The sequence below is a fragment of the Pavona decussata genome, unplaced genomic scaffold (assembly GCF_977016875.1).
Source record: "Pavona decussata unplaced genomic scaffold, jaPavDecu1.1 SCAFFOLD_215, whole genome shotgun sequence".
NCBI classification, from domain to species: Eukaryota; Metazoa; Cnidaria; class Anthozoa; order Scleractinia; family Agariciidae; genus Pavona; species Pavona decussata.
The window spans coordinates 2,290,067-2,300,237 of record NW_028145620.1 but is presented as its reverse complement, the minus strand read 5'-3'; the positions used below and the strand labels follow the sequence as shown (position 1 = coordinate 2,300,237).

Below are 10,171 nucleotides of genomic sequence, written 5' to 3'. Positions count from 1 at the left end.
TCAACGCATTTAGGGTAAAGAGCGGGAAACAGGGGCGAAGGGCTTGATGGGAAGGATGCGACTGAAACGCCACAAAACCATGCGCACCATGTTCGACTTAAGAGAACCGGTTTCGCGTTTTTTGAAGGGCGATATTTCCCGACACTAGATTTTCCCAAATTCAGAGAATTCGTTTAGATTTTAACAAATATGAATAATTATTTTTATAGATTATTTTTTTCGCGTCCTCCAGTTTTGCCATGGCAAAGAGACGCGCAAAGTAATGTCTGGAATAGCGTAAGTTGCATTTGGGTGCATAAAATTGAAGCCATAGGAAAAAATTCATTTAACATATTATTAGAACAGGATAAAGAGGCTGAGGAAAGCCACAAAAAAAAAAAAACAACTCACCAGAAGAGGAAAAGGAGGAATAAGGGTGGGTAGAGGGTGGGGAAAGATGAGGGATCGAGAGATGGGGGAGGGGGGGGGGGGTGACAACACCCAAGAATGAAGATTTCCAGGATAACGTGCGTAGCAGGCACCAAAAAGGGGGAGGATGGTGGGGTTAGCGGGAAGAATTAAAGGACTCCACATAAGGTAAGTTGTACTAAAAACTACCACCATTCAACAACAATAACAACGACAACAAAAATAGATTTGAGAACAAAAGTACTTTATATGCTGTAAACTGGGGGTCAGTATCCCATAATGAGAGTCTGCATGGAGTTAACTGACAGCTGAGAATTGGCAAAAACTGTTTAACTGTCAGCAGAGAAATGATGGGATTTTTAACTGACAGCTGAGAGACGTCAAGGAGACTGTTTGCTGAGGTGACTAAACTTTGCCTAAGTGTCGTGTGAATTTTGCGCGATTCAGGGCACCTTGAGTTGGCTGTCTTGGTGGGGTTCTCACGGCGAGGGAGCCACGCCACCTACTGGGCGTTAGCGGAGCGGGGCAGCACGAAAAGGTGACTTTTATTTCTTTGTTCTTCGCTCCAATTTTTCCAATGACTTGTTTGGCTCGCCGCCTCCAAAACTGCTGCTTCGCCTCACTCGAAATTAAAGCCAAGCAAGTCAGCCCCGATCGAGGGTTCATTTAGAGAGTACACACTTCGGCTATTTTCAGGTGAGGGTTTCGGGCTATGGAAATTCATAGCAAAATATATTATTACATTTATTCCATTGCGTATATGTCACACATTCACATTCAAATCCTAGCAGTATACAGGATGTTTGTCTCATGAAGTGAACCTATTTTAATGGCCTTAGCCCCTACGAGTCTCCTGAAGCTCAGTGATAGATCATCCGAACTAAAGTAATCATAAGGTCTTAGGTTCGACTCTTGATAGGAGCACTCGGATTTCCTTTTTTCGAGTTTGCCTGTGTCACTTTGAATAATACATGATTCTCGAAATGAGATATGGTACAGCATGGTAATAGTTTGTTAACTCAAAGAATAAAACACTTATCAAACTGAATGAGTTCTTGTTTACTATTCTATAATGTTTTTAGCGCATGAAATAGCTTCCACCCTTGAATTGAAAATTCGAGAAGACACAGACTTAGCCTCCTGATTTTGCATATTTGACTGTCGTCTTTAAAATGAACTTGAGCGAACCTCCAGTACTGTCTAAAAAGTTGTCTATGTACAGAGTTTACATTCAGTCAAATATTACGAGCTAATTTACTAAAACCAATTCACAGATTTCATAACCACCATGAGCAATTTTTCTTTTTCTTTTCGCCCAACAGTAAAAATTGCGAACTTATTTGCTAAAAACAGTTCACAGATTACATAACCACCATCAATTATTTTTATTTTTATTTTCACCAAAGAGTAAAAAATTGCGAACTTATTTGCTGAAAATAGTTCACAGATTACATAACCACCATCAGTTATTTTTATTTTTCTTTTCACCAAAGAGTAAAAAATTGCGAACTTATTTGCTGAAAACAGTTCACAGATTACATAACCACTATCAATTATTATTTTTTTTTTTTCACCCAACAGTTCAACTACTCCGTTTATAACGCGAAGGCCCCCTGTTGATTGCTTAAAATATCCCCTCGCGTCGAGTTTGTAGTAAAAAAGGCAAACGAATAGACGACTTAATTCACTCTTTTCTGGCAAAGAATAACCGGGGCATATTTCAGATGTGCTCCAGGGTTTAAATCGCAGGGTAAGTCATTCCACTTCCCCGCTCTACTGTCGGCGCCAAACATGTGTCCACACTTCTCTGCCAATGTGTCAGGTTGCCCTCTCGCCCAAGCAGTGTATCCTTGGCTTAGTGGAGTATCGTCAATCCAGTAGAACTTTTTGTCGGCCTTGCGCAATGTGCCAAGCCACGCACCCCATGCTGTGAACGTTTTCTGCTTCTTCACCAAGTTAAATATGAAGGTATTTTCAGCGGCAGATCTGATTATTGCCAGGTCTCCGCCAAGCATCTGACAGGTTCTCCGAGCGTCGCTCCATTTCAAGGTTGGAATGTTGATGATCAGGAAACGCGAATTTCCGTAGCGAACCCATCCGTCTTCTCGACAAACTGTTGAAGGAAAAGTATCAAATCAACTCGAAAGACATACTAAGCTTGGCATGCCAGCATGTGAAGAATTTTGAATCAATGAATTTATCACCTCCAATAAAAAACAAAGTGGGAGTTTAACCCGGAATAAAGGCAACACTGAAATTTTGTAAAACTAATACTGTCGTTCATTATTTACCTTCAGCCTGAGATTTCTTATACAGAGAGTCGATTTTGTAGTTCATGTCGGTCAATAGTTTTCGGTCGACCTTTCCAAGACCCCAGTTGTTGATATTAAACGTTTGATCCATCGGCTGAGGCGGCTTATTACCAAGGACTGAGTTATTAGCCTTTCCGTTTTGAGGTTTGCCGTTTGCGAAACCAATTGAAACCAGGATATAAACGATGAAAACGAAGCTTGATTTTCGAAGCATGCTTGAAGGAATTGAAACCGTTTCTGTGAATGTGTTCGCTGAATGTGTGCGACTTTTGGATTGATAATGCAATGATAGAACTAATGATTTTAGCGGCGCCCAATAAAACTGACGTGTACAGGAGGTAGTAAAACAAGAACAATTTCAAGTCGATTAAGTTCACTAAACATTCATTCAGTGAAAATTAATTTTCTGATCAAAACTAATCGTTATATTTAGGTTTCATATTGGATAAGTTCATTGCATTCGTTAAAGAGGAAAGAAGATATTAAAGTGAAGGCAAGACCCACTGTTTTTCAACGCTGTTTTGAGCGGCGTGTAACAATTCACTCGTGATCACATATTTCAGTGATCAGGCAGGGATCACAAGCTGACATGGTTTGCAAATCGGTCATAGTCGAGTTGTTGTATAAATTAAAGGTATTTATTTTATTATGACAACAAACAATTTATACATGTATTGTTAAGATTACATTTTCAGGTGTACATGCAGATCGCCTTAGGAGGCACCAGGCGCATAAGTCGCGTGATTAAGGGCCTGTTTACAGTGAGGGAGGGTTACTCTCCTCAATTTTTGGGTTGTCCGCGGAGTAATATAATTTATTCGTTTCTTTTTGTTTCATAGACTATTGTCAGGGTTAGGTTTATTGTTGAGGATGTTTTGTTTCCTTTCTTTTACCTCAGCTGTGAGGAATAAATTATATTACACTGGAGATGCGCCCAATTTTGTTTCTCGGTTTCGTTTGCATGGGAGGTGGGGTAACCCTGTCTGCTTGCTATGGTTAACCTAGGAGGGTCAACTTTTAGTTTATGTGACTGAAGCTCAAGATAGGGTTACCCTCCTAAGTTTAATTTAGGACGATCAGAATGCTGTCACACTCCCGCCAACCGAATCCCGACCATAAAATAAGGAGGCGAAGCAACCCTCTAGCCCAGTCCCTCACGTTTTAACCTTCATGTGTCACGCAGCGCCTGTTGATTATCGGTATTCGTGGTGGTAGTTGAAACGCAATGTGTTCACTTTTGCCTGGAGACATTTGAATAGCAGCTGATCGGATAAAGACGTATATCAGAAAAACTTCACTGGAATATTCTCACTGGTTAAGTGAAGTAGGAAACTCCAGGATCTATGTAAAATTAGGTGAGTGCAGAGAGACAGACTCTAAGTTTACTTGAGTTTTATACTACCCTGCTAACAGAGGATTTTCCTTTTGCTAAAGAAGCCAGACTGACTACGGGAAATACCAGAGATGCGAACAACTTCATAGATGCTAAACGTTTTGCTAGAAAGAAGCGCTCTGCAAGCAGGGTGGCAGGACTGTTTTCACACAAGATTTGTTGGGCTTTGCAGTTCGATTCCCGGGGCCGGTTATGTTTTCTGACGTTTTGTCATATTTTCTATTGAATCTTGTTCCTTGTTACAGAGATTTTTGGACAGAAGTCAATTTTAAAACTGCGCGAGATATAGGGTATTGCGCGAATTTTTTAAATAGCTACTGGTAAAATATATAAAATGAAATTAAAATGGTGAGAAAATTGTTATTAGAGAGGGAGACTAGCTTTATATTTGATAGAAAGAGAGGAGGGATGGAATTGATATGGACTGAAATAAAAAATAACTTAAGAAAAGCTGAAGAAAACGATATTTTTTTTATTTTTACCGCCGTCTAGAATTAGTCTCTCAATTCCGAAAAAAAAAATGGCCGAAATATCACACAACCTCCCAACTCTAAGGGAGGAGAAGGATGTATTATTCAGTGACTGACAGGCGTACTCGGAAAAAGGAAATCCGAGTGCTCCTATCAGGAGTCGAACCTAAGACCTTCCGATTACTAGTTCGGAGGTTACATGTTTCATCCTCAACTTACGTCGACTTCAATGAAACTACCATGGAAGAAGGAGTTCAGTTGGGTGTCGCGGGAAATATTTCAGACAAGTATGTATATATATTTTTAATCAGCTTTATTGGACACATCAAAACTAAATACAAGAAACAAAATGAGTAGTCCCAAATATGCGGAAAGTCGAAGATTACTCATGGTATGACTGTTCTCGGGTCTCGAGGCTTCGAGTTTGATAACTAAAACATTTAGGTAAAGATATTGAAAATGTTTCGGAGGAATTTATTCGTACGCCGACTGATTAGTTTTCCTTAAAAATGCCGTATAACTTCGCGCCCTGTTTGGCTCAATGCAAAGCCGACGGGAACCGCTCCTCAGTTTAGGGCTGCTCAAATTTTAGCGTCATACTTTTGCCAGCTTCAAAATGGATCGGGTGTGTATGGAGTGTGTTTTGCGTGAGACCTTAACATTAATTATTAGCCAGCACTGATCGGCAAACCTCCAAAAGGTACTTTTGCGCTATTCAGGGCCCTTGCGAGCTGGCTCTCTTGATGGGGCTCTCATGGGAATCTCTCGGCGAAGGAGCCATGCCACGCAAAGCGACAAAAACACGTAAACTGTGTAAGCTCGTGGTAACGGCCTATGCCAAAATGTTTTGAGCGCATGAAATATTTTCCCTTGAATTAAAAACGCAAGAAGACACAGACTTAAGCTTCGGATTTTTCAGATTTGACTGAGAAAGAAAAAAAGAATTTGCATATTTTCAAAAGAAAATTAGCTGGCAATGTCAGAATAAACCAGAGAACTGAACTCTAAATGCAACATGTGATATGTATTGAAGTGAAAAGAATCGCAGTCAAATTTCATGTTGGCGGCTCAGGTCGGTGAGAATAGAAAATGAGAAAGCGAACCGGGTATTTTTGCTTCACGAAAGAGGAGAGAGTACTCTTTACTCCCTTTATAACTAATCAAATCGCGGAAAAATGCCAAAAAAAAAAAAAAAAAAAAACTGGACTGCCCGAAAGTCTGTGCTTTTGCCTGAAACTGAGGCCCCTGCATGGTGGAAACATGTCATTTGTCAGTTATTCTTTGTTCAGAATCACCAGGCTGAGAAAAACCGAAAGAAAACTCAACAGAAAAGGATAAAAATGAAACCGCTCGAATGGAATCGGAGGGGAACACACTAAAGCCAAGAAACCAGGATCCCTGAGATCGGATGTGATAAAAAGTGGAACGGGAAACCCACCGGAGGAGAGATCAGCAAATTGTATCCAATTTTCCCCCACACTGCGTGCGAACTGTTATGGTAAAAGTCAGTCGATTGGGAATAGCGTTTGTCGATAACCGCCAGAAGCATATCATTGGATTTTCAACTGCGACTGAGTCTTTCTTGTTTTCTCTCCCAACTTATAAAAACAACTAGATCCTGATAAATCTGTACAAATCAAATTGACTTATTTTGAAAGAGCCTAGAACTTTCTTTAAAGTTTGGTAACAATACTGAAACTTTTTCACTCCATCATCTTTAAAATGAACTTGAACGAACTCCTAGTAGGCTAAAAAGTTGTCTATCAGTAGAGTTTACATGTAGTCAAATATTACGAGCTAATTTACTAAATTCACAGATTACATAACCACCATCAGTTGTTTTTAATTTTTTATTCACCCAAGAGTAAAAGATTGCGAACTTATTTGCAGAAAACAGTTCGCATATTACATAGCCACCATCAATTATTTTTATTTTTCTATTCACCCAAGAGTAAAAAATTGCGAACTTATTTGCTGAAAACAGTCCTCGGATAACATAACCGCCATTAGGTATTTTAAATTTGTCTTTCTATTAACCCAACAGTTCAAGTACTACGCATAAAGTGAAGGCCCCGTGTTAATTGCTCATAACATCACGTCAAGTTTACATTAAACTTTCAACTTAATTCGCTTTTTTCTGGCAAAGAATAACAGGGGCAAACTTCAGATATTTAGGATTTTTATCGCAGTGTATGTCATTCCACTTCCCCGCTCTACTTTCAGCGCCAAACATGTTTCCACACTTCTCACTCACATCGCCAGGTTCCCCTCTCGCCCAAGCAGTGTATCCTCGGCTCAGTGGAGTATCGTCAATCCAGTAGAACTTTTTGTCGGCCTTGCGGACGAAACCAAGCCACGCACCCCATGCTGTGAACGTTTTCTGCTTCTTCACCAAGTTAAATATGAAGGTATTTTCAGCGGCAGATCTGATTATGGCCAGGTCTCCGCCAAGCATCTGACAGGTTCTCCGAGCGTCGCTCCATTTCAAGGTTGGAATGTTAATGATCAGATAACGCGAATTTCCGTAGCGAACCCATCCGTCTTCTCGCCAAACTGTTGAAAGAGAAGTATCGAATCTGAACTCGAAAGCTATACTACGCTTGGCATGCCAGCATGTGAAGAGATTTGGATCAATGAATTTATCATCTCCAATAAGAAACAAAGTGGTTCCAATAACCCTGAAATACTGAAAAATGTTGTTAAAATAATCGTTCATTAATATTTACCTTGACTGGGGCCTTGAGATTTCTCATACAGAGACTCGATTTTGTATTTCATGTCGGTCAATAGTTTTCGGTCGACCTTTCCAAGACCCCAGTTGTTGATATTAAACGTTTGATCCATCGGCTGAGGCGACTTATTACCAAGGACTGAGTTATTAGTCTTCCCGTTTTGAGGTTTGCCGTTTGCCAAACCAAATGAAACCAGGATATAAACGATGAAAACGAAGCTCGATTTTCGAAGCATGCTTGAAGGAATTGAAGCCGTTTAGTAAAGTGATGCGTTTGCTGACTGTGTGCGACTTTTGGATTGATAATACAATGATTTAGCGGTGCCGAACAAAGCTGACGTGTACAGTTGGTAAAACAAGAACAAATTTCAAGTCCAAGTTTATTAACAATCGGGGAGAATTTATATTCTGATCCAAAACATATCGGTTAGGCTTCGCATTGGATAAGGTTGTAGCAGCCGCTGGAAAGGAAAGGAGATATTGCACGTTAAAACGTGCAAGGCGTTACTGTGATTGCAACAACATAAACTTAGTTCCAAGCAGTTCTGAGCAGCGTGTAATAATTCACTCTTGATGGCATACTCACAGACATAATGATCACAGACGCGATTTGCAAATCAATTGACAGTCGAGTTGCTTGAACTTTGTAATTACATACTAATTAACAGTACTACATGTAGTGTTTACTTAATTCTGACAACAAACACAATACCATATTACCTAGTCAACGTTCAGGGGCGCTCCAAACACAAAATCTAGTACAAAAACTGAGGAAGTTGAATTGTCTTTTCCTTCCTGTTTTCGAAGATTGTTTTCTCGCCTTTAAAATGGATATTCGGTATACGCAGAAGTGTTAGTAGGTTTCATTGTCGTCCTCTCATTCACTATTTTCGGCGATCATTCTGAGAACCAAAATGTAGAATTACCGTGGCTAATGAGTGAAAATTATAATCTACTCGATGCTATAATCTTTTGCGCACCAATTATTGAAATTAATAGATTTGTGTTCAGGTGACGACTATATCAAATACTACGTAGGAGCTTTTTAAAGTAAATCAGCTTTAGTCAAACCCAATTCTGTTATTGAAGCGAATAGTTCTCCCTTATCGGGAAGACGTTCCAAGAACAAAATTGAGCACGCGATCCACCGATGGAATTCAGTGGCCAGCATCGTAGGTCGTTCTCACTTGTTGTTACCGGACATTGGGTCTTCCGTTTCCTAATGTTTACCACTCCTCAACCGGTAAATCGTACTCTAAAACGCCATCTTCCTCTGGTGTTTGTTTACTGAATTTTGCTGTTCGTCTTCGGAGAATTGAAAATTGGAGAAATTGGATCCAAAAGGTCTTGTTCAGACCAGGGCTTACGGAAAAGTGCAATAGATCGCCATAGGAGGCGCCAATGGAAGTGATAGACCGCGAAAGAATCGTGCATGATACTCTGGATAATACGCAGCATTCACGAAGATGACAGCTTATTTTTTTTTTCCGACACCCGTTTACTCAGGGAAAATTTATTTTAAAAACCCGCCGGGAGATCCAATCCCGCCTCGTAAAATCATACGAATCCCGTGTCCCATTCACAATTTTTATCCCGAGCCGCGCCTCCCCCCACCCCTTTTTACGCGGGATGCCCTGAAGGGGCATACCGTGTCTAAAAACGGGTCGATTTCTTTTTTTACGCGGGATGCCCTGAGGGGGCATACCGTGTCTAAAAACGGGACGATTTCTTTTTTTACGCGGGATGCCCTGAAGGGGCATACCGTGTCTAAAAACGGGTCGATTTCTTTTTTTACGCGGGATGCCCTGAGGGGGCATACCGTGTCTAAAAACGGGTCGATTTCTTTTTTTACGCGGGATGCCCTGAAGGGGCATACCGTGTCTAAAAACGGGACGATTTCTTTTTCCTCGTAGCCACAAATCTGTATATTAATTTATTCATTAAACTCTCCCCTCTCCTACTCGGGATGTATTGTTCTGATTGTCTTCAACAAAAGCAGGCCAATCAAAATCCATTCTTGTCGCTTATATTGCGAGAGAGGGGACCCACTCAGCCCTACCTGTGTGACGTCAACGCATCATTTGATATATTTATCAAAAACAGATTAAATTTGTGGCGCGATATTGTTAACATGTTGTGGACTCAAGTGTGCCGTTTTCAAACGGAAATTTCACCATTTTGAAGCGGTGAATCGAAAGAATAACTTCTAAGAAGCACCCGACCTTTAAAACGGTGGAAATTGGTGAGTTCCTGGCGAAGGAATCGTGCTTTGTTTGACAGGCTTAGACGACGACGCGAGACTGACAAGAGGTCATTGAGAAGCTTATGTTATCGTAATGAAATTTCACCAATTTCCGCAGATAGTCTGAGTCGCGTAACACAAGGAAAATAACGTAACGCGATCGTCGTGACTCAAACTGTTCCATTAGCAAGGATAGTTTTATCAATCGGCGAAGCATACAGTTGGAATGAATGAATCAGCCCCAGCATCACGCGTAATGCCAGTATAGCAGGCATCTTGTTTTTTTTTCTTCCTCGTAGCTACAAATCGGTACATTAATTTATTCATTAACCTCACCCCTCTCCTACTCGGGGTGTATTGTTCTGATTGTCTTCAACAGAAGCAGCCCAATCAAAATCCATTCTTGTCGCTTACATCGCGAGGGAGGGGACCCACTCACCCCTACCTGTGTGACGTCAACGCATCATTTGATCTATTTATAAAAAACAGATTAAATTTGACGCCATATTGTTAACATGTTGTGGACTCAAGTGTGCCGTTTTCAAACGGAAATTTCACCATTTTGAAGCGGTGAATCGAAAGAATAACTTCTAAGAAGCACCCGACATTTAAAAC

General features: G+C 40.6%; 2 protein-coding genes across 3 annotated transcripts; both read right to left on the bottom strand.

The window, feature by feature from the left end:
* Positions 1 to 1,769: 1,769 nt before the first annotated feature.
* On the bottom strand, positions 1,770 to 2,987 carry LOC146459989 (perlucin-like protein). Its single transcript, XM_085088850.1, has 2 exons — positions 2,700 to 2,987; positions 1,770 to 2,521 (listed from the first exon to the last, which is right to left on the bottom strand). The coding sequence occupies exons 1-2, from the start codon at positions 2,932 to 2,934 to the stop codon at positions 2,088 to 2,090; spliced, it is 669 nt and encodes a 222-aa protein (XP_084944976.1). The 5' UTR covers positions 2,935 to 2,987; the 3' UTR covers positions 1,770 to 2,087.
* A 3,419-nt stretch (positions 2,988 to 6,406) lies between these two features.
* LOC146459988 (perlucin-like protein) lies at positions 6,407 to 7,623 on the bottom strand. Of its 2 annotated transcripts, none has more exons than XM_085088848.1 (2): positions 7,310 to 7,623; positions 6,407 to 7,136 (listed from the first exon to the last, which is right to left on the bottom strand). In XM_085088848.1, exons 1-2 carry the CDS (start codon positions 7,548 to 7,550, stop codon positions 6,706 to 6,708), a joined length of 672 nt encoding a protein of 223 aa, XP_084944974.1. In that variant the 5' UTR covers positions 7,551 to 7,623; the 3' UTR covers positions 6,407 to 6,705. The 2 variants fall into 2 exon arrangements, with proteins under 2 accessions (XP_084944974.1, XP_084944975.1); XM_085088849.1 differs by having other exon boundaries at positions 6,407 to 7,124.
* Between the last annotated feature and the right edge of the window lie 2,548 nt (positions 7,624 to 10,171).